The sequence below is a fragment of the Ursus arctos genome, unplaced genomic scaffold (assembly GCF_023065955.2).
Source record: "Ursus arctos isolate Adak ecotype North America unplaced genomic scaffold, UrsArc2.0 scaffold_21, whole genome shotgun sequence".
Lineage (NCBI taxonomy): Eukaryota > Metazoa > Chordata > Mammalia > Carnivora > Ursidae > Ursus > Ursus arctos.
Window position 1 is genome coordinate 12,981,114 of NW_026622886.1, and position 27,533 is coordinate 13,008,646.

At 35.9% G+C, this 27,533-nt stretch overlaps 2 protein-coding genes across 4 annotated transcripts in view; one reads left to right on the forward strand and one right to left on the reverse strand.

Annotated features, from left to right (window-relative positions):
- Positions 1-17,588, reverse strand: part of PARPBP (PARP1 binding protein) — a 74,531-nt gene extending 56,943 nt beyond the window's left edge. For both annotated transcript variants that reach the window (XR_008960793.1, XM_026499797.4), the window contains exons 1-3: positions 17,508-17,588; positions 13,012-13,167; positions 1,587-1,820 (exon numbers count right to left, since the gene is read on the reverse strand). Coding sequence is in view for 1 of the 2 variants with exons in the window: in XM_026499797.4 (XP_026355582.1) it covers positions 1,587-1,820; positions 13,012-13,164 (387 nt within the window). In the remaining variant the exon portion in view is untranslated. The remainder of the gene's footprint in view (positions 1-1,586; positions 1,821-13,011; positions 13,168-17,507) is intronic.
- Positions 17,589-17,661: 73 nt separating this feature from the next.
- Positions 17,662-27,533, forward strand: part of NUP37 (nucleoporin 37) — a 39,690-nt gene continuing 29,818 nt past the window's right edge. The window contains exons 1-3 of one of the 2 annotated variants that reach the window (XM_026499798.4): positions 17,662-17,731; positions 18,982-19,202; positions 27,308-27,432. In XM_026499798.4, the coding sequence (XP_026355583.1) occupies positions 19,047-19,202; positions 27,308-27,432 (281 nt within the window). In that variant the 5' untranslated portion in view covers positions 17,662-17,731; positions 18,982-19,046. The other variant, XM_026499799.4, reaches the window with a different exon arrangement.

Here is a 27,533-nt window from a genome sequence, read left to right on the forward strand (position 1 = left end):
ATCCCAGGGTCCTGGGACTGAGCCCCAAAGCCGACATTGAGCCCTGTGTTGGGCTACACGGGGAGCCTGCTTTTTCCTCTCCCTCTTGCCTCCCCCCCCAAACTCGTGTTCTCTCTCGTTCTCTCTCTCAAATAAATAAATAAAATCTTTAAAAAAAAAAAAAGTTATAACAGGGGAGAGGGTTCCATTATAGCGCAGTGAGGCCAAGACAGCAAACTGCTTGCCAATATCCACTATCCCCTTCTTACTCAGTAACTGAGATTTTGTTTTTATTCTGGCATGTTACCCAGAAAAAAAGAGACTATATTCTTCATCTTCCCTAACATCTTGGTGTAGCCATGTGACTAAGCTTTGGGCAAGGACATGGAAGAAAAAGAGCTATGTCTCTTTAAAAGGAAAAGAGAGTGCTGTGCTCTCTTACTACTTCCTAAGGCAAGGAACACTGATATGGAATCTGGAGCTCCAACAGCTATCTTGGACCAAAATGATCTTGAGGGTAGAGGTCAAGAGCTAAGATGGGTGTTATACACAACTAATGAATCATCGAACTTTACATCAAAAACCAGGGATGTACTGTATGGTGACTAACATAATACAATAAAAAAATATAATAATAATAAAAAAAAAAAAAGAGCTAAGATGGGAGAGCAGAATGACAGAAAAATTCTAGGTACCTGATAACCACAGAGCTATCACATCACTCCCAGATGCTTACCTTAAGACTCCTTTTATAAAAGAGTGAAATAAACTTCCATTTTCTTAAACCACTGTTACTATTGAGGTTTCTATTACAAGCAGCCAAAACATGATTCCCAAGTATCAGATAGAAATATTTATAAAATATTTTAATATCTTAGAAAATATAATAAACATTTTCTCCTAATTATATCTACAATTATTTAGTTATTACCACTATTTAATTACTACTTCATTGGTACTCAGTAAATGTTAAGATAAAGAAATATATTTCAATACTTTAAAACAAACTAGATACATCCAAATATATTCTAAAACAGTTTATTAATTCTAATGTAGATAAAACCAAACTGCAAAGGATGGCATCCCATTAGTTTTAAAATTAATATTCATTAAAAAACTAAATCAGTGAATATGTATAAAAAAATAGTATATTACTTCCTATTTATTGCATCATACTATCATCCCAAAATGATACCTCATCTCAGTAAAATATTATTAATCCATAGAAAGTCAAAACTATCATTTATACAACATATGCCAAGTGAATAGATGCACGTTAAACCAAGAAAGTAAAATAGAAAAGCAATCCTTGGCACGAATTCAAAAAGAAATCATGCATTTGGGACTGATCTCTTTGTTAAAATTTTTTATCTGGTAAGAAGCTGTTCTTATATTTCAACCAAATAACAGAATTTCAGCAAAATTTACCACTGAAATATTTCTTTCCAGTAAAAACTAACTTTCAGGTAGCTAAAATTTCCATTTCTAACATGATCTAAAAAGCAAAAGCATTATCAAGTTACTATAAATGCTGATACCATAGTTTAAAATAAAAATAAATCTAGCCAAATTTTCATTTAAGATAGAATTATTTAAAAAATACTTACAGGGGATATGTTGGCATTATTTTCATAACTAGAAATCAAAACACTACATTTTTTATAAACATCGATCAGATCTAACATATTACTATTCTTTAAGAAATCGTCGTAAGTCCTCCTAATGTCCTCATAATGGTCAATCACTTCCATATTTTCAACTGGTAAGTTCAACTTCTCATGTAGGAAGTATTTCCAGGTCAACAGGACATCGCTGAGGGAAACTGTAAATTCTCCACTGTGCTGAAAGAGACAATGCCAAAAATAAAAAGATAAAATTGAGTGCCAGAATTTTCACTAACTTATAATTGAGATGGGAAGTACAAACTGAATTTTGTTACAGAAAAGTCTACATTGATTCTTGTGGATTTGAAGAGAACATCCAAATTGAGCTATGGAATAATTTTAAAGCCAGATATAAAAGAAAAAGATTTTGATGGTTTTATAAAATATAAACAACTATGGCAAGTTTGTGCATAAAAAAATTAGCAAATATATAGTCATTCTTCACTAAATTTCTTCTCCCCAAATTCAGGGAATGGGTGGGCAGTGATCTGTTCTTAAGTACTACTGATTGGGGAAACATTTGATTCTGTTAATATTTAGTTCCTTTTAGCTCTTCTAGCTAATGTATCTCTTATTCAAAACTTTCAATGCCATAGCGAATCACCACATACCACACGATTCCAACTGTTAGTCTTAAAACATGATCATAAAAACTAAATTTTTAAAAATCACGTTGTATTTCATTACTGTTCCAGGAAAAGCAAAATATCAGTGCTAAAACCGTGCATCAGAGAAGAATTTTGATTCTTCCCTGCTCATGGACACACTAAACTATAAACAAGTGCTAAAAAGCCTCAGTTTCTTTCTGTAACTTGTTGGATGTTCCTATTGAGGTAAAATTGTTCTTTTTTTCAATATCAACATGATGTATTAGTCAGTAGACATGCTGAAGGTTTTTTTTTTTAACTGATTGCATTCTGATCCCACTTAATATCTCAGATATTAATAATGGTGCCATCCAAAAAATGCCAGCCCTAATTGAGTAAAAAATTCTAAATACTCCTTTCCAATACAGCATGAGTAACAAATATTTTAAGTATCCATACGTAATTTTGTGAAATGTATTATGTTGCTCTCTTCCATAGTTAAGTTCCCTTAATATGTTAGTAGTTTCTGATAACACCAAGATCTTTCCATCATTTGCACTGAAAGATGGGTGGATATTTAAATAAACTATAATTCACTGGAACTAAATTTGTAACATCCTCTTTAGCCAATGAAAAATAACAAAAAGAATCAAACAGAGCCAAATAGGGGCACCTGGGCGGCTCAGTCAGTTAAGTGTCTGCATTTGGCTCATGATCCTAGGGTCCAGGGATCGAGCCCCATGTCTGGCTCCCTATTCAGCAGGGAGCCTGCTTCTCCCTATCCCTCTGCTGCTCCCCCTGCTTGTGCTATTTTGCTCTCTCAAATAAATAAATAAAATCTTAAAAAAAAAAAAAAGAGCCAAATAATATACGTTTTTCTACCTGACTCTTTTAAATCTATATTTCTTTTAGAAAAAGAAACTACTAATTACATTTTCTAATTACTATCCAAATTTAAGGCAATTATGCCCAAACTGCCTTAAAAATAATTAACTTTTTGTTCATCTTTATGGAGACAATTAAGAAAACTATCCTTACTGTCCTTGGAGGGACCTGTTATGTCAAAATTATAAAAATTCATTATATTTCATGAAATTAATTCAATGGAAAACCAAAAAAAAGTAACTCTCAAATCTTGAATCCATAACCCAAATGTAAGACAGATTTGTAATTTCTCAGCATTGCATCAAAAATTGTGTACTAGGACGCCTGGGTGGCACAGCGTTTAAGTGTCTGCCTTCAGCTCAGGGCGTGATCCCGGCGTTATGGGATCGAGCCCCACATCAGGCTCCTCCGCTAGGAGCCTGCTTCTTCCTCTCCCACTCCCCCTGCTTGTGTTCCCTCTCTCGCTGGCTGTCTCTATCCCTGTCAAATAAATACATAAAATCTTTAAAAAAATTGTGTACTTTACTTCCCAATCCCACAAAAATTACACAATAAAATTTCCAAATGGTATTTAAGTTAAATAAATTCAGCTATTCACAGTTTCAAAATGAAGCTGTTTTATCTCAAAAATTCCTAAAACTATTTTGATATGACATCCTTCATATGAAAAATAAATTAAAATATTGCCTAATGTAAATGTACAATTCATTCTCATTCTGTTGACCATAACTAGTTAAAGTAAAACCATGCAAGCTCTTGATCTTGTGAGAAAAGGTTTTGACTAGATTAACAGTGTTTATACTGGGATTGTAAAAACATTTTAAATCCAAATAAAAATGTACTCCAGATATCAGTTTTCATGATCAGGTGCCCACCATGACAGCATATTCTATTATTCAAACCAGTAACAACTGATTCAGAGAGCTTGTGGTCAAATCAGAAAATGTTTTGCTAGGAAAACATGCCAGCTGGCTAATGTCTGAAGGAAGTTCAAGATGGTCAATGCTTTAATTCTCTGATGGACATAAGAAGGATTGTATTTCATAAGAATAAAATGAGAAAAAAACGAAGTTACACTTTTTCGGAGCACTTGTACTTTGTATATTTTGCTGAAGTTATTTTTATAGTTATTCAAAAACTTGAATAAACTTTACATTTTAACTAACTGGAATTTTTGTTATCAAAACAGAAAAGATAGCAGGTCTACTTAAGAACATTAATTGGCTATGTGACCATGGGTAAAATACTGAAAATCCTGTGAATACTTTTCCTCGGTTATAAAATGAGATTGTAGAGATTAAATAATACCTGATGAATGGTAGATGATCAAAAAATGTCATTCTTTCTCTTTTCTTGTTCAAAGTAAAATAATTGTTTGTTGGGGGGAGTATTAGATAAATGTAATACAATTGTAAAAACTGTTTCTTCTTATTTATTATGTCAATGTTAGGTCATTTTCAAATCTGACGGTCAACCACAGGCTGTGGCATTCCATGAAGTTATAAAATTAATATCTTTGTTTCATCCAATGGAACATTTGTAACGTTCTTAAGGCTATTTAAGTTCGTGAAAAATAGCATTTATAATGTAATTGCCAGACAGAGTCAAACTATGAAGTCAATTCTAAGAAAAGGAAAAGCTAAAACACTATTTGCAACTTAATAATAAAAGTCATATATATTTGCCATGTAGTCTTCAATGAATCTATAAATTAAATCTCTAGCAGTATAAAACTCCTACAGGTTATCCAATTTAAGCTAAAAAATCTTCCCTCAGAAAACTTGCCTAAGACCTAAAACCTAAAGATTATTTTAATATACCTTTTCTTTATCCCCATTAAAGCAGCTAAGAAAACAAACATGCCAGTAGACAAACTAATAACTCTAATAGGTATTCACAAGTTTTATTGTAGTCAAATTCAGCTGGCAGGATCATACTTTAGAGACTCGTGTTCTCAAACTTCAGAGAATTAAAAACCTAAATAGAGGGCAAACACAAAGTGAAAAATATAGGTGAAGCATATATACAACCAACCCCAACTTTTTATTACCATCTACTACTTACAAATGCACTTGCCGGCATATGTGTATGTTGTTTCATATTGCTGAGTGATGTACAAGTCTGCACAGCCGGGGTGCCTGAGCTAACTTCACATGGAGAGTTAGAGTCAATCAGACCTGCAGCCCACCATCTCCACCACACATATGCACACAAATACACAAACTGTGATAAGCTCAGTTGCAATTCACCTCTCCTCTTCTTTCCCACCCAGAGTCTGAACTTTCACAGTGAATTAGCAAGTAGAAAATTAACAAGTAGAAAGAGATTCTGAGTGAGTGCTATACAGACAGCCCAGAAGAAAAAATGACTTGAACTGAATATTTCAATATATCAAAATTTTTACAATGAAAACTAAATTTTCTTCAGGGTACATTTCACTTACCTTTTTGATACATTTGTGTTTCAAAATTATTCATAAATGAATAGAAGGTGATTTGAACATGGTCCACTTAATCCCAAAACAACAGCCTTCAATTACTATACTATAATGATTGTTAATAATTGCATCAATTTCTCTCTCTTCTCATTTTCCAGTGAAAGGTCACCAAAGTTTAACCTTTAGCTAGTCTATTCCATTTATATAATATCCTCAGAATCTATTAATTACCTTGGTACCATTTCTTCAGGTTACTAAAGAAGGAGAAATTTTTTTTTAAATGCCCAGGCAGTAAAATTGGAAAGACTTGAATATGGATTACAATGGAGAGCAAAAGAAAGAGATTTTACAATGACTTTTGGGTGTCCAGCTTCACTGACTGAGTGCACAATGGTATATAAGACTGAGACTAAGAATATGAAGAAGAAGGTAAATTGAGGGAGGAAACAATATGGTCTACTTTTAAGAACTGATGTGGAGACTGTACTGGGACATCAAGGTAAAATGTCCAGTAAGTACCTGATCATAACAAAGTGAGACTCAGTAGGGAATCTGGCATATAAATACTCATGAAACAATGTAAAGGAAGTATATCCAGTGAAGGTAGGTAGAACAGAGTACATCAAAAGCTATCAACAAAGTGTGTTACAAAGAGTATCCAAAGGACATGTAGAACTCTTAAAGAGTAAGAAAGAGAAAAATAACTCAACAGTAAAATGAGCAAAGGATATGTATGAGCAGATAATAAAAAGAGGATACCTAAATGGTCAAATAAGCATTTTAAAATATGTTTAAATGCTCTAATTAACAGAAAAAGTAAAATGAAATACCCTCTTTTTTCTTGTTCTTAGATAACGACATCTAATATGGAGAAAGATAAGAAAATGGTACTCTCCTATACTGTTGATATAAATGTAAATTCTAATAACCAAGTTGAAGAGCAATTTGGCAGCATCAAGTCAAATTAAAGATGTATCTATCATATGACCCCCTGCATATGGGGCCTAGAGAAACTCTTGCTCCATGCACAGACATCTCATTTCAATGAAGAATTGTTTATAATATCAAAAAACTTCAAACAACCCAAAGGTCTATCAATGAGTAAAACATACCAGTCATACAAAGGACGATTGTTAAAATAAATAATTAGATCAATTTTTCTGTCTATCAGTACCTGAAGAGGTCTTGAAAACAATGTTGGATAATAAAAATAAGATGCAGAAAGAATGTATACCATCTGTTATAATTTTAAAACAGACATATTAACATGGCAAGCTGCCTGACTGGATACGCAGGTAAACCCCCCCGGTATAAAATACCCAAAACCAAAAGAGAAAATAGGAAAAATTTTTTAAGCATGACTGAATTGTTCATAAGAAAAGGGAAATTACAAAAGGTCAAAAAAAAAAAATGAGCAAGTGCCAACATAAAGGGGTAAGCAAATGGTGGGACCCGTATTTCCCTGGTAACTACCATTCCCTGGCGCTAAACAAGTCTAGGAGACAAAGCTAAGCATAAGAAATGTGGGAAGTTGGATCAGAGACCACCCACTCCCAATCCCCCCACCCTGCCAAAGAAGTCAAAGCCTCTAAAGGTCAACACTCTTACTATGTCCACTAGAAAAAAATCTGCCCAGTAAAAAGGTGATGATGGAGATACTTGCCAGTGAAGAGATTTCTGGAGTATCCTCAGTACTATGCTTACCTCTCTGGATAATCTTCATTCAGACTTTTTTTTTCTTTTTTTTTTTAAATTTAAATTCAATTAATTAGCATATAGTATATTATTAGTTTCAGAGGTAGAATTCAATGATTCTTCAGTCTTATGTAATACCCAGTGCTCATTATATCATGTGCTGTCCTTATTGTCCATCACCAACTTACTCCATCCCATTGCCCCACTCCCCTAAAGCAACCCTCGGTTTGTTTCCTATGATTAAGAGTTTCTTATGGTTTGTCTCCCTCTCTGATTTTGTCTTGTTTTATTTTTCCCTCTCTTCCCCTAGGATCCTGTTTTGTTTCTTAAATTGCACATGAGTGAGATCATATAATTGTCTTTCTCTGACTGACTTATTTCCCTTAGCATAATACCCTCTAGTTCTACCCACATCATTGCAAAGGGCAAGATCTCAATTTTTTGATGGCTGAGTAGTATTTCATTGTATATATATATATATACCACATCTTCTTTAACCATTCATCTGTCAATGGACATCTGGGCTCTTTCCATAGTTTGGCTATTGTGGACACTGGTGCTATAAACATTGGGGTGCAGGTGCCCCGTCAGATCACTACAAAGATACATTTGTATCTTTCAGGTAAATACCTAGTAGTGCAATTGCTGGGTTGCAGGGTAGCTCTAGTTTTAACTTCTTGAGGAACCTCCATACCGTTTTCCAGAGAAGCTGCTCCAGATTCCATTCCCCCAACAGTGTAAGAGGGTTCCCCTGTCTCTACATCCTTGTCAACATTTGTCATTTCCTGACTTGCTAATTTTAGCCATTCTGACTGGTGTGAGGTGATATCTCATTATGGTTTTGATTTATATTTCCCTGATGCCGAGTGATGCTGAGCATTTTTTCATGCGTCTATGGCCATTTGGATGTCTTCTTTGGAGAAATGTCTGTTCATGTCTTCTGCCCATTTCTTGACTGGATTATTTGTTCCTTGGGAGTTGAGTTTGATTAAGTTCTTTATAGATTTTAGATACTAGCCCTTTATCTGATATGTCATTTGCAAATATCTTCTCCCATTCCACCAGTTGTCTTTTGGTTTTGTCGACTGTTTCTTTTGCTGTGCAAAAGCTTTTTTATCTTGATGAAGTCCCAATAGTTCATTTTGCCTTTGTTTCCCTTGCCTTTGGAGACGTGTCTAGCAAAAAGCTACTGCGGCTGAGGTCACAGAGGTTGCTGCCTGTGTCCTCCTCTAGGATTTTGATGGATTCCAGTCTCACATTTAGGTCTTTCATCCATTTTGAGTTTATATTTGTGTATAGTGTAAGAAAATGGTCCAGTTTCATTCTTCTGCTTGTGGCTGTCCAATTTTCCCAACACCATTTGTTGAAGAGACTTATTTCCATTGGATATTCCTCCCTGCTTTGTCAAAGATTAGTTGACCATACAGTTGAGGGTCCATTTCTGGGTTCTCTATTCTGTTCCATTGATCCATGTGTCTGTTTTTGTGCCAGTACCATACTGTCTTGATGACTACAGCTTTGTTATAGAGATCGAAGTCCAGAATTGTGATGCCACCAGCTTTGGTTTTCTTTTTCAACATTCCTTTGGCTTTCTGGGTCTTTTCTGGTCCCATACAAATTTTAGAATTATTTGTTCCAGCTCTGTGAAAAATGTCGATAGTATTTTGTTAGGGATTGTACTGGATGTATAGATTGCTCTAGGTAGCATAGACATTTTAACAATATTTGTTCTTCCAATCCATGAGCATGGAACATTTTTCCATTCCTTTGTATCTTCCTCAATTTCTTACATGAGTGTTCTATAGTTTTCTGAGTACAGATCCTTCGCCTCTTTGGTTACGTTTATTCCTAGGTATCTTACGGTTTTTGGTGCAATTGTAAATAGGATCAACTCCTTAATTTCTCTTTCTTCTATCTCATTGTTTGTGTATACTCATTTAGACTTTTGCCTAATAATTAATTTCTGCTGAGAGAAGGGAGAACAGTCAACCACTTTGGCAGAAAATTGGGAGTTTATTCCCTGGAGAGGGCGAAACGGAGTCTCTGGACCAAAGAGTGCAGGTAAAAACACGAGTACCCAAATGAAAACAACAGGAATCGGGGCGCCTGGGTGGCACAGCGGTTGGGCGTCTGCCTTCGGCTCAGGGCGTGATCCCGGCGTTATGGGATCGAGCCCCACATCAGGCTCCTCTGCTATGAGCCTGCTTCTTCCTCTCCCACTCCCCCTGCTTGTGTTCCCTCTCTCGCTGGCTGTCTCTATCTCTGTTGAATAAATAAATAAAATCTTCAAAAAAAAAAAAAGAAAGAAAGAAAACAACAGGAATCACGCGACCATTTATATTCTAAAGATTGATACTTCTTTCAAGCACCCAACACATTGGCAGATCAACTTTACACCATTTGTGTAAAGACTCTTTTCCGAAGAAACTGTTCTAAAAGGGAGATCTTAAAGATAAGCATCAGATGTTTCCCAGCCAAACTGCCCAGTCAGATCAGATTGACAATCTCTAACCCTCCATGCAGAGTTTCCAGTAAGCATTTTAGTGCTCCACTTAAATATAAGTACATGGTCAAGGATCATCATGAAGAAAGTCTCTGATTGGAAGAATAAAAATTCTTCCTAAATAAGACTAATAAAACAAGAAACTTGGAGGATACAGATTATGCAAGAAGAAAACCTCAAAAAAATATTAATAGTCTCAAAGGAGAAATATATGCTTGAGGCAAGAAGAGTATGATATTTTAAAAAGCGAGAACAAAAAAGAGCTCTTGGAAATAAAGACAGATGACAATGGGCACGTGGCTGGCTCAGTCTATAGAGCATGCGACTCTTAATCTAGGGGTTGTAAGTACACATTGGGTGCACAGATTACTTAAAAATTTAATCTTAAAAAAAAGAGGATGATAACAGAAAATCCAATAATTATTAAACTAAAAAGCTATCAAATATTGAATATCTTATTGAATACTGTTTGGAAGAAAAGTAAAAGGTAAATGGATAAACTGATACATTCATACAGTGGAATATTATTTACTACTGAAAAGAAATGAGCTTCAAGTCATGAAAAGACATGGAGGAACCATAAATGCATCTGAAAGAAAGTGAAAGAAGCCAATCTGAAAAGGCGATATACTTCACAATTCCAGCTACATGACATTCTGAAAAAGGCAAAACAAGGCTGACAATTAAAAGATCAGCCGTTGCCAGGGGTTGGTGAGAAGAAAGGATAAATAAGTGGAACAGAGAGGATTTTTAGGGCAGCGAAACAATTCTGTAAATACTATAAAGGTGCATACATGTCTTATACACTTGTCAAAACCCACAGAATGTACAATACCAAGAGTGTCTAGGGATAAAGATTCAAGATGTCCACCGCTTACCATCAAATTGTTCATACAGAGTAATATGAATAATATGTATGCATGTGTATGATACATACATGTATATATTTATGTATTTATATTACGTACACATACAAAAATATTAAAAGAATAATGATGCAAAGGTGGCAAAATATTAATTGGTGAATTAAGTGAAGGGCATAAAGGAATTCAGTGTACTATTCTTGTGACTTTTCTGGAAGTTTAACTTTTTTTTTAAACACAAAGTCCAAAAAGTATGACTTCCATTTTTTTTCTTCAACATACGTATAAAAAATTGATTTTTAACAATGACTGTGATTAAAAACAAGAAACAAACAAATGGAACATGTAACCATCACCACTACCCTTTGGTTACACCAGTTCTTTGGCATTTTCTCAAATCTCTCTACAGTCTCTTGTCCAGGGCCGCTGCATATGCTGTTTCTTCATCTTCATCATCTTGCCTCCAACTCTTTGCCTAGTTAACTCCTCTCCTTCCTTAGCAATCCAACTTGATCTCTCCAACCAATTCAACTCCTTGGTCTCATAGCATCATATACCTCTTCTCACAGCTATAGTTTTGTGTTTATTTGTATTTTTCTCTACTAAATGTCTACCTCACTCACCAGACAGTAAGCTAGGCAGGAACCATGTCTGGTTTTGCTCACTATTTTAACCCCAACACTTATCATAATGCCTGGCGCAAAGTAGCTTAAAAAAAAAAGAAAGAAAAAAATATCCAGAAGGGAGAGTGGAAGGGAAGAAATTAATATTTAACATGTATATAAACAGCTGTGTGGGCCTCTTTGCTGTTCCTTGAACATAACAGGCATATTTCCACCTCAGGGCCCTTGCATCAGCTGATCCCTTTGCCTCGTAATCCCTTCCCACAAAAATTCCCATGACCAGTTCCTTCTTTGCTTTTTTCAGATCTTTGCTCAAATGGCAACTTGTAGATGAGGCCTTCTTTGACCATCCTATTTCAAATTGCCAAGAACTCTTCTACCTCAAACTCCATACAATCCTTAACTACATCTCTTTTTTATTTTTCTCTGTAGTACTTAAATGACCGAAAATACTAAATATCTTATTTATTAGAGTATTATCTGTCTCTCCTCACTAGATTAATGCCATAAAAGCAGAGACATCCTTCAGAATATTTAGAATAATGTCTAGCACATAGTAAAAATTCAAATATTTGTTAAAAGAATGACTATGTAAGATAGAATTTTATCAAATCTGTGTTCAAAATTTACCTTAATATATAGTTTTAAACACGCAAAACTGCCAACTGACATGTGTAGTAAAGACTATCTCTTATTTTAAGATCATACAATTCCTAATCTTTAAGCGTTAAAATACTCTTCCTTTTTCAAAATGGTTCTATTCTCAATGGCCTTATTTGCCAACGTGAGAAATGTTCAAATCTGTCAATGTCTAATTTTTTTTGGAAATTTTATTGGTATATGAAATCTAAAAATCTGGGAACTATTGACATATACGATTAAAATAATTCATCAGAATGTCATTTCACTATCTAGCCCAATATATCCACTGAAACTATTCCACGCTTCAAACATGCTCTCTGGTCAAGAAAATCTCCTAATTATCTTCAAACCGTCAAGACTTTAATCCCCCTGGATGCTGCTTAACTGATTTTTCCCCTCCTTCATCCCTTCTGTAAAAGCTTCCCACCCAAAGACTTCCCCTCCTTTAAGTATACTAACTGAAATCTAATATGTTTAAGTCATTTTCTTACCACTCCAGCCTATATTCATCCTTCTCTTATCTGAACACCTCAAGCCCTTCATGTACAGCTCATTCCAAAAACTAGTTTGGTCCAAGCCAACTACATAAAGATCAGATTAAGAAAAGATTTTAAAAAGACAATTTCCAGAGTCTCAGTGCAGATTAGGAGAATCAGAATTTCCAAGACCGAAGCACAGAAGCCAGTATTGTTTAAAAACCCTCCCAAGTGATTCTGATTCATAGCCTGGCTTAGGAATAATCAATCTATACCATAGAGTCTGAAATTAGTCATAAAATACTTTGATTATATTAAAATAAACATTATTTATGTGTGCCTTCTAGAACTTTTTAAAGAAGAGAAATCATAAATAAAAATATTTTAACCATAACAGTTGCATGTTTAAGACTTCAAATTAAACATGGAATGTACATGTCCTACATTATATTATACATATGAAGGCTTTAATTTTGAAGCAAATCATTTCGAATCCAATTGTAATATTTTGACATAGACATGCAGAAGCATTTTTGAAAATAGTGTATTGATATTATCATAGGAGGGCATATATTGCAAAGAAATTAATGTAATTAAAATAAGCAGCTACCAAAATTCACTTAAAAAAAAGAGTAAACCTAAATATAGTCTACTAACCTGTTTGTTGTTCTCCGCCATGGAAAGCTGCAATGCCAGCAGCATGGAGTCCGCACCACATACAGTAGTTCTCTCAGAGTTACAAAGAGTGTGCCAATTCCTCCTGAACTCTTTAATCATATCCAAGATAGACTTCTGATTAAGCTCAGCCATCCTCTGAAAGTAGGACAGAATGCAATGTTAAAAAGCTTTTTTTAATTGGAAACTAATATTTAACATCTGTAAGGAAGCAGAGTCAGAGAAAAATAAGCAGTAAATGAGAGGTCATTTCATATTTACTAAAATTGCTTTTAATTAAATTTCGGAAAACAGAACAATACAATTTCTGCCCAATCATATTTTCCTCTCCTTTAGTTTTCTTAAGCCAAATCTTTTGAAATAATAAAATCCAACCTTCAATCTGAAAATTCATACAAAACAGATATGCAAATTCTGTAAACTTATAATTATAGACACAGACATAGCTAATTAAAGTTGTATTTTCAAAATATTTGTTTTGAGATAGATGGTAATATGTGTGGTAGATAGCCACCAAAAAAAAAAAAAAAAAAAGGCCAATTTCCTTCCATCCCTATATTGTCCCAAAAGAAGTGATCTATTTTTCTTTTTTTTTTTTTTAAAGATTTTTTATTTATTTATTCGACAGAGATAGAGACAGCCAGCGAGAGAGGGAACACAAGCAGGGGGAGTGGGAGAGGAAGAAGCAGGCTCCTAGCGGAGGAGCCTGATGTGGGGCTCGATCCCATAATGCCAGGATCACGCCCTGAGCCGAAGGCAGACGCTTAACCGCTGTGCCACCCAGGTGCCCCAGAAGTGATCTATTTTTCTACCCTTTAAATATGGATCAGTCTAGTAACTTGATTTGACCAATTGACTATGGAAGAATGACATCCTGGGGGTTCTAAGTCTAGACAGAGCTCAAAAGGCCCATGAAGAAGAGTTAATGCAGCAGGCCTGATGTCTATCTTTTGAAAGGACTGATTACAAGGTTGGCCCTTGGCTGTACCTGTGAACTTAGAATTCAGGAGGGTTTCCAGTAAGAGTGGCTCACTTGCCTAAACTGTTTACACAAATAATATAGTTTATGCTGAACACATGCTTTTCTTCTGAGTCTGGAATTTTGGAACATAGACCGAGGATGCCTACATCAGTACCCTGGACACTGAGTCTCTTAAGAGCTTCCCTGACAGACAATATTTCATATGGGTTCACAATTTGTTGTTGGAGGATTTAAGCAAGTCCTGTGTGACTCCACTAAGAGAGGAGTTTTGGAAGCTTATGTCTGATCTCCCCAGGACTTCGTCCCACGCAACTTCTCCCCATATAGCTTCTCTCTTTGCTGATTTTGTTTAGCATCTTTTTGCTGTAATAAATTATAGGTATGGGCACAACTATATGCTGAGTCCTCTGAGTCTTCTTAGCAACCATCCAACCTGGGGGTGGTTTGGGGGCCTCTTGATATAAGGCTTTGCAGCTTTAGTCCTTACTCTCTTGCTACTCTAGACTATCACATGAAAAATTCCGAGTTCAGCTGCTGGAGAAGCCATATAAAAGAGAACCAAGGCACTCCAGCTGACAACCAATACCAATTTAAAGACATGAGAGGCTATGTTAGACTTTCCAGCCCCAATCAACCTGCCAGATGAACTGCAGCCACATTAGTGATCCCAAGCAAGACCAGCAGAACCACCTAGATGAGTCCAGCCAAAATTGCTGGTCCACAGAATCAAAAGCAAATAAAATGGTTGCTGTTTTAAATCCAGTAAGTTTTGAGGTGGTTTGTTACACAGCAATAGTTAACCAATACAGTATCTAGCATTTAGGAGTTTTCTTCGTGCCAGAAACTTTTCAAAAGCTTAATGTTTATTACCTCGTTCAATCTCTGCAAGAGTCCTATGAGGAAGGTTCATTATTATCCTCATTTTACATCTGAGAATGTGACATCCCATGTCACTCAGCTAGCAAAATGGCAAAACAGACTTAAACCTAAGATACTTAACTCCATAAGCTGTGCTCTTAAACCACTGTATTACATAACCTCTCCTGATAGACAAAAGTCTTTCAAAATAATTGGATGTAGTTCCAATGTCTCAAGTCTATATAAGGAAGCAACATATTCAAGTCTATATAAGGAAGCAATTCCTTTCTCTGAGTTTATAGACAAGGCTGCTAAAAGGTTTTTTTTTTCCCTACTTCCTTTTAAGTATGCTAGTCTCCAACATATACATATGCTATTATCTTATTTGGGGTATATTTTACTGTACACATCCCATTTATTAACTCTTTCTGTTATCTTTTTCTTTTTTTATGTGGCATAAATAGAATCCCAAACATTTACAATGTATTTTGGGTTTATACAATCAAGAAAAGGGGCATATAACACTTACAAAGCAATAATTCATCAACTTAAAGATACAAGTAAAAAACTATCAATTAAATATCTACATATATAGAAATACCAGTAAATAGCTAAAAGTTATATTTCTCTTCAAAATATTACCCTCGTCACTTAAAAGAAAAAAAAAGTGAAGAAGTAATGCTTCAGTGATATGATCAGTTTGCCTGAAATAAATCTTTAATACTAAATTATTTAGGGTACTATTTAAAAGTATTAAGAGTTCTGGAGCACGTGGGTGGCTCAGTCAGTTAAGTGACCCACTCTTAATTTTAGCTCAGGTCAGGATCTCAGGGTCCTGAGATCCAGCCCCACCCAGTGCTCCAAAGCACATAGTCCAGCTTGAGATTCTCTCTCTCCCTTCCCTTCTGCCCCTCTCCTGTGCTTGCGGGTGCACCCTCGCTCTCTCTCTTTCCCTCTAAAAAAAATAAAATAATAAAATCTTTTTAAAAACTTAAAAGTAATATGAGTTCAGATTGCTAAGAATGAAAACTAGTCAAGAATTAGACTGTTCCGAATCCTGGCTGCACCACTTACTAGCGGTGTGATTTATACCAAGTTATGTCACCTCCACTACCTCAGCTTCCCTGTACTGAAAATGAAAATAATAATAGCTTCTACCTCACAGGGTTTTGTGAAAAGTAAATGACATAAATACAAGTTTAGCTTTTAGCACAGTGTCTGACACATATAAAAGAAAACAGTCTTGGGGCACCTGGGTGGCTCAGGTCATAATCTCAAGGTCCTAGGATCAAGCTCTGCATCATCGGGCTTCCTGCTCAGCGGGAAGTCTGCTTCTCTTTCTCTCTCCCTCTGCCCCTCCCCACTGCTCGTTCTCTCTCTCTCTCTCTCTCTCTCATATAAATAAATGAAATCTTAAAAAAAAAAAAAAGCCAACAGTCTCATCCAAGGGTCAGCACACAAGTTGGAAAGGGCCAAAGAGTAAATATTTAAGGAGTGTAAGGGATAGTCTCTGTCACAACCATTCAACTTGACCTTGCTGTGTGAAAATAGCCACAGATAATACATAAACATATGAGCACAGCTGTGCTTCAACAAAACTTTATGGAAACTGAAATTAACTTTCATATAATTTTCACATGTCACAAAATATTATTCTTTTGCTTTTGTTTCAACTATTCAAACATTTAAAATCTATTCTTAGCTCAGGAACTTGTGGCACAAAAGCAAGTTATGCCCTAGTTTGCCAAATCTGGTCTAGTCTTAGCTCTTTCAGCAGCTAGCTGGCTGTATAAGCCTAGGCAATAAGCATTACAACTGACTGCCTAGGTGAAGGAATCATCACATAGAAAACAATACCTTCCAGCCAGCTTTGAGAAATCAATGAGACAATAAATATGTATGTACTCTGAATGTCAGGCTGCGCTATACAAAAACAGTAGAAGGTGGCAGCAATAATAAATACTTGTTTTTTAAAAAAAAAAAAAATGGATTCCAAACTGCACTGGAGCAAAAACTGGAAGACAGGAGATTATCACTGGGGAGACAGTGTGAGATGGTAAAAGAATTTTTGAGTCAGACATTCAGGCTCCACATCCTGGCTCCCCAATTTATAAGACGTATGTCTTTCAGTATTTAAAATTTCTGATGAACATAAATTTCCTCAAATATAAAAGTTAAGATATCTTACCTCAGAAAACTATGAGACACAAGTAAAAATTCACCTAGTGCCATGCACTTAATAGGTGCTCAATTTTAAAAAGGGGGGCAGGCGTTGGTACTATCATCGTCAGAGTGCAGATCCTAAATATTATTTGGGAGAATATAACAGGGAGAGGGCTAAAGTAGTGGAATTGGAGTCTGCGCACGTCTTGGAACTAGAACCTTGGTCTCCCGCCAACCTAATGAACTTAAGTAGGCCTCTACTGGCCCCAGACTTCCAGTCTGCAGATGACCCCTCAGGACCTTCTAGCTCTATTCGTCACTAGATATTGTGAATTCTTCAATACCCCCAAATTCAACCCGGTTCCAGAGCAAAGCCTCTAAACAGTCACTTAGCTGTCACCGAAAATCTCTCACTAGCCCCGGCCGGAATCACAATTAAAGTGTGACAGGCGAGCAAACAAGAAATGAGACTCACCTGACTCGGGATAGACCTGATAGGCGCAGACTGGACTGAAGAATTGTCCTGCCGGGCAGCAGTCTGGAAGCTATGAGTCCGTCGCGAGTTATATTTTAAATCTCGCGGGAAGGCTCGGGAGCCAATCGCCGTTTCCGCCCTGTGACCCGGAAGCAGAGTCGGCGCGCGCCGAGGCCCGCCCCGGCGGAGATCAGCTTCCCTCTGGCCACTTCCCGGTTCCCCCGGTGCGTATCGCGCGGGAACCTAAGGGTTCGCGCTGCTTTGCTACTGGCCGCTCAGCGCTCCCATCCTATTTTTGCGAGTTCCTTCTTTCCTGGGCCGTAGTCCACCTCTTCCCTCTGATCTCGGGCCTCGGGAGGTGGTAGCGGGGTCTCGCGGGACTTGCCTGTCTGGGAGAGGCGGTGGGGTTCTTTGCGGGCACTTAAGTTGTTTTTTCCCTGTTCTGCCCTTCCAGTTTTACAGGGCAAGTCCAGCCCGCGGTGTGCAGTGAAACCCTGAAAATGTAGTGAGACTGGACACAGTTTAACAAGCAATAAGGGGACCGAGTTTCCTGACCTCGAATCTTTTCCACTTCCCACACTGCTGTGCCTCCGAGGGCATCCACCTGCTGGTCACCCTTAACAAATGTCCAGTCCTGAATTCCCACTCGTATGGTTACTGGTTTATAGGCTCCCATACGTGGGATTCATCTGATTCTCCGTAAATACTTATCAGGTTTTGATGTGTTCGTTACTGAGCCCAGCTATTCTCAGGCAACTGCATCCAATTGGGGGGGGGGGGACTTATTTAGATCCCTAAGTCTCATCTGGGAGTGCTACTTCCAGAGTGCACACCAGGCCATAACAGGTTGGTTGAAGTTTTGGCCTGGTTTTATGAATATCATTTCTATATCACGTATTTTGGCACTCCTTTCTCTAGATCTTATATTTTTGATCTGCTTGTTATTGTGCTTTTCACACTGAATCATAACTGTTACCGGATATTGTGATCTTCAAGGCAGAGGGCTGTTTTTCTTCTCTAGCACCGGTATCTAACACATAGTAAAGTATTTCAAATGCTGTCTCGTCTTATGAGCTTGGCAGCTAACTAACCTACTTAAGCCTCGATTTCTTCTGTAAAATGGGAGCCATTTGCCTCCTCTTAGGTTTGCAAGTATTAGGTGTCATAATGTCAGTAAAATCCTTAACATGGCACCTGCAAGTAATGCTCTATAAATGTTTTAATTTTTTATGAATATATTTACTACTAAAGTGATTACATCTTCAAGTACTATCTTTTAGTTAATCTAAACGATATTATGATTATTTATTCTGCAAGTATTATTCATAAGGTATTTAAAGAAGTTCTTGATTTTTTTTTTTTTTTTGGCTGTCCATGGCATCTGAAATACCGTGTCCTTATTTTGATCCATTTGCTGAAAGTGACTGACACTTTGATGCTTTCTATCTAACTATGTCTATGCTGTAATCCACAGTTTCCTGACCTTGTCCAGTAGAAGGCTATCTTATTTTTACAACTGTTCAAGTATTGACATACAAGATGAAGCAAGATGCCACAAGAAATGCTGCCTACACTGTGGATTGTGAAGATTATGTGCATGTGGTAGAATTTAATCCCTTTGACAGTGGGGATTCAGGAAACCTAATTGCATATGGTGGCGGTAATTATGTGGTGGTTGGCGTGTGTACATTTCAGGTTAGTGTACAAAACTCAGTGAATGACAATGAAGCTATTTCACTGGTTAAAAAACAAACTTTGGTAAACTGACTAAACTTGGAAAGCATATTGAGTTTGAATGTAAGAAAAAAAATGATGTTAAGAACTACAGAGGAAGATATTTCCGGTAATAGATGCCTGAGATTTGTGCAAACATCAAATAGGTAGTGAAAAAAAAGACTATGAAGCTTCTCTTTTGCCTTGTGATTAGAAATGGAATATACTGGTAGTTGAAGGTTATGACTAACTGGTATGTTAGTCATAGAACATTTGGTATGTACAGAGAAAACACCAGTTAAATGAGATCTAAGTAATTACTTAATCCAGTTTTTTCTACATTCCACTTTGACGTAGGGAACAAGCCTAAAAAATGATCCTCCAGGAGATTTTACAGCTTTCATGATATTCAGCTTTTGTATTAGTATGCTCTCATGCTTTTTATACATCTAAAGCATACATCCGGAGTGTACAAAGTATGGGACCCTATTAGTTGAATAGGCAATTTAGCATAGTCATTAAGACAATAAACTCTGTAGCCAAAATGCCTAGGTTTTTACTCCTGCCTGGCTTTACCTCTTAATAGCTATATGACCTTGAGCAGGTACTTAACCTCTCTTCTATAAAAATGAGGAAAGTAATACTTAATAGGGTTTTATGAGAATGTAGTTAGTACATCATGTGAAGTTCCTGGAAGGCATTTGGCACATTTAATTCATGTATATATGTTTTAACTATCATTAATTTGGTCAGTGTTGCCCGCCAGAATAGGCCCATATTTAATCACCAAAACAAGATTGCACTGTGGTGAGCACACACCATGTTTTCTCACAGGAAACCTAGATCCACATGTGAAAGAGTCTAAACAATGCGAGTTCAACCCTCAGAAATCTTGGCTAATCCTTTGTTTATCAGAATATTATTCATAAAACAATATTTCTCAAATTAAGATTAATCAGTGAGGTAATTTGGCAGTGATCAGTTCTCAAAGATTTAAAGTAACTTTACCACTAAAGTGGTACTATTATAAACATTATTTCCTCTTTTACTCAGGAGGCAGTTCAGTATTTTATTTCAGCGCAGTGTTTTGACATCATAAATGCACTTTAGCATTTTACAGTGCATTAAATAAAGTTACAAAAAATTAAACTGCATGAGTATTTATCCTAAGGAGAAAGTATGAATTAAAGGCTTCAGTTTTTTGGTGTCTTAAGTAGAACACAAGGGCTCTTACATTGTCCCACATTGTCTCTTAGGAGTAGGAATTGCTGGCTTTCAGGCTAAGTGACCCACAGCCTGACTTTAGCTGGAACTTGGTTAGGATCATAAAAAGTCCACATGATTAGGAGAAATAATATGACACAGTCTTGAAAAAGACTGACAGAAAAACTGTTTTTCTGGTGCAGTCTGCTAACCCATAAAAGAATAAAGCAGCTCCCTACAGGTGAAACTAACTTTTTACTTCATTACTTTTTAAATTAATAACTGAACACAGACTTGTGTCAAAAAAAACCTGAAAAATATGTTTTATCTCTATGTTCAGCTAAGAAATGAGAAAGTCAAGAAGAAAAAAAAATCAGGAAAGAAAAAAGGCAGGGGTGATGAGTGACAGAAAAAGACAATGAGAAGAAAAAACTAGCAAAAAAGATTTCTATTGCTCTGTCATGTCTTGCACATTGTCCTTGTTGATCCTCAAACCTGTCAGATTGGCGATCTAGGTCTTACAGCCAAACTACCTAAGGAGGGAATTGGATTTTATTAACTTGTCAAGTTTCCGTGCCAAGTCCTGGCAATAAAATTAAGCAACTGTCCCTGTCCTCACAGAGTTTCCATTGTACTTCAAAGATGCTTTGATGCTGCTATTCATATAGGTTGAAGCCATAGTTCAAACAGTTCTAGAGGAGAATCAAGTCCCAGTAATTTGCCTTTGGGGATTCATAATAAATTATCACTTCCCTTTAAAGTTATTTTGTTATCTAATTAAATACTATTAAACATTGTTTCTATTCTCTCATGTTAGAATCTTCAAGTTCCATAGCATCCAATTTCATGCCTCCCTCTTGTCTGAGAGAAAACTAAGTAAAGGTAAATTGAATTGAAAGTTTTCCACATTCCTATTGGAAAGGCAATCCTCATTCTAAGGCTGTTAGGAAAACACCATCAATACAAAATTTCAACAAAGCATTTTTCCAAATCTTATGGTGTTCTTTTGAATATGATGGAAATTTGAACTGAATGATAATACTATTAATTGGTATCATGTGTTTGTCAAGTATTAAGTGCAAATCAGGTGCTGAGAACTGGTAATACCTATGTTAAAAAAGCAAGGACCCTGACCTCAAGATGTTTAAGTGTAAAACAATGCAGTAAGAAAACTACTATAAGAAATCATATGTGTAAAGGGTAGAGGGAACACAAAAGTTTCTAAGTCTATTCAAAGGATCACCAATAATGAATTGGGGACTTGAATTTCAAGAACATTTGGTTTAAGCAAGCACATTGAATTTATATAGAACATGAAGCTAAGAAGGATACCTTATGCTTTAGATGATAAACTCCACTGAAGTATTTATTGAGCACCTGTTGTATGCCAGACACTGTGCTTAGAATTCAAATATTTAATAGATTGAATTAATGTGCCAAGTTGAACAAGCAAAAATTTAGTGAAGATAAGGTCTTAAAATGATAGACTGCTAAAGCTAGAAGGGACAATTGTGACACAGTTTTTAGTCACCTGGATGTTCACCATAAATCAGTGCAATTATTAAACTGCCAAAAAGAGTGAATTCAATGCTGTCCAGTAACAATACAGTGTGAGCCACAAATATAAATTTAAGTGTTAGAGTAACCACATTATGAGAAGTAAAAACCAGATGAAATTAATTTTAATAATGTATTATTTTACCCAGGATGTCCAAAATATTTCATGTGTAACCAACATAAAAAATTAATGAGATATTTTATATACCTTTTATACTAAGTCTGAAATCTGGTGTTGATTTTGCACTTTATAAAGTATACACAGTTTGAACTAGGCATATTTCAAGTGCTTAATCACCCCATGTGGCTAGTGGCTACCATATTGGATAGCATAGCTCTATATCCTTTAATCTTTACTTCATTTCTCAGCAGTGTATGTTATGATGCAAATTATGTATTTGGAGACATTTCAGAATGGTATTAAAATGTTTAAAACTGTCATGTGAAAGAGGGATTAGACTCAGAATGGTAAATGTATCTTGTGTTATTCGTCAGTTCTGTCTGAGTGAAGTTGTGGCTTGTAGTGCTTTAAGACTGGTGCTAAATCTTCTTTTGTGTGTTCACCTAAGATCAGCTGTGGCCAAATACTTGCCATCACTGAAGTGACTTCATCTGTATGGTTCCAGAGAGCAGAATTTGGAGCAATGAGTAGAATTTACATGAAAACAGATTTGGGTTTAATGTTAAAGAGAGCTCTTTGAATTAGAACTACCACTTAGTTGACTAAGCTCCCCCAAGAAATAGCTAGTTTCCTGTCACTGAAGTGTTCAGAGAAGCGTTGTGCAAACTCTCTCCAGATGTTATATAAATTCAAGTGCAAGGTGAAAGAAACGGACTAGGTAAACTTTACTGTCTCATCTGACTAAAATTCTGTATTTGGCCTTGACTGGGTGTGGTGGGAAGGCCTGCCAATTTCAAACCCTTAGAAGAGCCTTTTCATCAACCTGGCTTTGCCCCAACCTCAAATACGCCAGAGCCTTCTATAATGATTTGTATTGTAGCAGGTTTTCCAAAATATCTTAATTTCCTGCCTATACAATACTGCCTGCACCCCAGACTAAGCCCAAAATAGCATTTGTCTCTGCCTATACCACACACACACCCTGGCCTTTAGTTGGCTCAGTGGCAGACATTGTTGCCAGGAAAAAAGATTTCACTGGTAATACATAAAGCTCAAGCTATACAGTCCCTGGAATTTCTGTATCTCCGTGGCCACCCAATAACTCCATATATACTTTGGGTAGCAAATTACAGGACCTAATGTCAACACTGTTGTTACAGTAGCAAAGTAATGTGTGTTTTGATGGTAAAAACTTCATTTTTAGAAGATTGATTTGTCCAGTGTGGAAAAACAGATGTAACCCAAACTATGAAGTCCACTATGATTAGGCTCTTAACCTTATTTTAAAATTGCTTAGTGGTTGCTGCCTTGGCATATCTGGCTGTTAGCTATACAGTTATTATACACACAGGTTATGAAGTAATGAAATTTGGCAGTGTTTTTCTTTCCTTGATAAGTACATTTCTATTTCCTATTTGCATTTATGGAAAAACTTTTTGCTGTTAACTCTAAGTTTGACTGAAATGTAAAGTTAATTTTTGAGGGGCATCTGAATTATGTAGAGAAAACCACGTGCAATGTATTTGTGAAATGGCTTAGCTAGGATCCCAAAAACTATCCTGGAAAAATCAACACATTCAATAGGATTCAATTAAGGTACACATTATAAAACTTTGCATTTAGATTCAGGATGAATGGAATTCGTAGAACAGGCCTTCAGATAATATTCCTATCTATGTAGACATGTATTCCATTAAATAAGTTTCACCTGCTCTGGATTTTTTTCCCTGGTGATATTTATAATTCTATAAACTTATAAAAGATAGTCACTTAATACAGAGGATACCTTGGGAAAATTTGTTATGAAAATTTTTGCTGTAGTCTCTAGACCCAGTTAGGGTATTGATTTAAATAACAAAACAATTTTTAAATTATAATATTTTAAGTTTATAAAAAGTATTTTAAAATGTGTTATCTGTATAAGGTAGAAAGAACAATAAAATAGATTCCTGGATGCCTACTACGAAATGGAACATAAGCAATTCCTTTGAAGCCCTCTGGGTGTTCTTCCCTTACTGCCTTTCCTTCTCACTCCCAAGTGAAATTTTGTGTTGGTGATTCCTTGTTTTTCTTTGTAGAGTTACCATATATGTAGGTGTTGCAAATGAGTATATTATTTTTCATCTTTTAAACTTTGTATCAATGAAATTATTCTGTATTATGTTCTTCTACAGTGTGTTGCTGTTAACATTGTATCTGTTAGATTCCTACATGTCAGAATTAGTTTTCATTGTTGTGTGGTATATTATACAAATATACCATCATTAATCTGTCTATTTTTCTATTGGCTGTTAGGGTTGTTTTTAGTTTTTCACTCTTGAAAACATTGCCAATATGCATATTCTTATGTCTTCTGTTTGTGTTTTATTACCTCCTCCTTTCATTGTTTCCTCCCTCATAATTTAGAGGTTGTACGTGCTGTTTCTCTTTTTTTAATGGTTATCAAAGACACTTTAACATGCATACTTAATTAAAATCAAAATTAATATCTTTAACTTCTACATGAACAAAATAAGGATCTTGTCTCTTGAACTATTATCACCCCTTCCAGACTTATATTACTGTCATCTTTTAGTTCTCAGTTGTTTTTCTTTTCATTTTAACCCACACATTGTGTTTTATAAGGCTAATATTTATTTAGATTCACCCATCTGTTTGCCTTTGATTTTTTTACTCACTGTTCCTTACATCTCAGGCCTTCCTTCTGGGGTCATTTTTCTTCACCTGAAAGCACATCCTTTAGTACAAGAAAAAGTTTACTACTAAATTTTTAATATAAAAAGCCAGATAGTGGATATTTTAGGTTTTTCCAGCCACTTACGGTACCTGTTGCAAATTATTCTTTGTTTTTTATAACTGCTTAAAAATAAAAAAATGAGGGGGCACAGTGAGATGGCTCAGTCAATTAAGTGCCTGCCTTCGGCTCAGGTCATGATCCCAGGGTCCTGGGATAGAGCCCTGCATCAGGCTCACTACTCAGCGGGAAGCCTGCTTCTCTCTCTGCCCCTTCCCCTGCTTATTCTCTCTCTCTCTCTCTCTCTCAAATAAATAAATAAATCTTTAAAAATTGTATAAAAATGATTCTCAGTTCATGGACCGTACAAAACCAAGCCATAGGCCAAATTTGGCCCAGCTATAGTTTGCCACCTTCTGCTTTAGAAGACTTTTAGTGAGAGTTTATTGATGCTTAAGTCTTGGTTTTTGTTTTTCTGAAAATACCTTTAATACAGCTTCATTCTTGAAAAATAGTTTTGTTGTGTGTATAGTCCTAAAGCTTTTTCTGTCATTTTTTTGAAGATCTTATTCCACGATCTTCATGCATTTGTTTCGAGACGTCTATGTGCCAAGAAGTCTATGGCTGTTCTAATTCTTTTATGGGAAAACTCTTGTATAGGAGACTTGTCTTTTCTTTCTGGCTGCTGTTGCTGAAATCCTCACCCTCACTCCGCTTTCTTCTCCCTCCTTCCCTCCCTCTCTCCCTCAATATATATATATACACATACACACAAATATATATCATGAGAGTTTGTGTGTGTATTCTGAAGTTGCACTATGTTGTATCTGCCTGCAGATTTCTTTTTATTTAAGCTGTCTGGGATGTATTGTTCTTTCTAAATATATGTACTGGTGCCTGTCATCAAGTATGGAGGATCCTTTGCCATTATCTCCTCAAATATTGCCTCTTCCCTCATTCGCTCTATTCACTCCTCTACAACCCAAATTAGGTATATGGTGGAACTTCTCACTGAATCCCTTTTAACAACTCCTCCTCCTCCCCCGTCCTCCTCCTTTTTGTCTTCTCTTTGCTCCATTCTGAGTAATTTTTTCAAATCTGTATTCCAGCTGCTCTAAGCATTGATTTTTTTTTCCATTATGATATTTTCATCTAAAAGTTTTGTTTGTTTCTTTTTAAAAGCTGCCTAATCATTTTTGGTAATCTCTTGTTGCTTACTCATACTTGTTGTGTTTGTGGTTCTTTGTTTTCACATGTATGAGTGCATGTGTGTAAGATCATATTTGATTGAACTATATCTGTGGGAACTTTCTGAGACCTGGGTAGAGGTAGTTCATGCAAAGAGAATTTGCCTTTGTCCGTCAGGTGCTCTGGGCCACTACCAACCTATGGCCATTTTGAAATCAATTGTCATTTTCTGGAGCACATAATTAATGTGAATTCAAGCCCCAGACTCATGTTATGGCTAGCTAAGGGTCGAGATTTCTCGTAAGTGGCTTTTCTCTCTTAGCCTTCACCCATGGTAGATGTTTTGCATGACTCTTTTGGTTTGGGTTTTATTTTTTCTACTTCCCCTTTAGAAGACCTGGATCTATGCAGAAGTCTCCAATCATCCTTCCTTTTGTAGGCACTAAACTTTGTCTTTTTGCCCTGCAAACTTAAGCTATTAGTTTTTGTATGCGGACAGAAGTACTTAAGATAGCTGCATTACATTATTTTTATAATGGGAAAGTTTTTCAGGTGATTATCCATATTTCCAGACCTAAATGACTCTTCAAAATTCATTTTTTCCCCCTCATCTTCCCATGAGGATAAACCAAAAATCATTTTAGTAGTACCAAAGCAGGTAAATAAGCTGACTTTAATTAAATATCTAAACCAGAATCCTGTATCCAAACGACTAAATTAACCAGATTTTATTAACATATTCACTATTCACAGTCCATAACAAATGAACAATTTGTGACATCTTACACATGTATAGTGCCATTTATAATACTATGTGAAAATGATTGATACTTGTTAATAATGACTGAGGCATCATAAGGTCCCAAAGTATATTGTACATGATCAAAACTTTATGTTCGGTATGTATTTTTTTAATATTGTCAGTTGATAATATGCGTATGGTACTTGATTTACCTAGAATATTCTAATTCCTAGAGCATTCCATTTTCATTGCATTTGCTGTGAAATGTGTTTACTATTAGGAATAAAATGTCTCCTAAGGAAAATAAAATATAACATGTTTACTGTTTGTTTTTAGTTGCCCTAAAGAGTTTTCCATGAGGCTTAGACAGTTTTAGCTATTTTTGTTGTTCAGTGAACCAGTTAAATCTCAATATGTAATCTGTTTTTGAACTTCTCAAAAGAATATATATGGCCTCCTGATAAATTCTTCATTATGGTAAAATAAGAGTATTATAGTGTTTGTTCTCATCACTTCTTAAAACATTTACTGTGTATGCTTAGGAGGAAGAAACAGACATTGAAGGAATTCAATATAAAACACTACGAACATTTCAGCATGGAGTCAGGGTCGATGGCATAGCTTGGAGTCCAGAAACTAGACTTGATTCATTGCCTCCAGTAATCAAGTAAGTTTAAAACTATTAAGTGCAATATTTATTAATGTCCTTTTGTTTTAAGTGATCTGAAGTCTTTGATCATAGGACTTTTTTCCCTCCATTTCCATTTT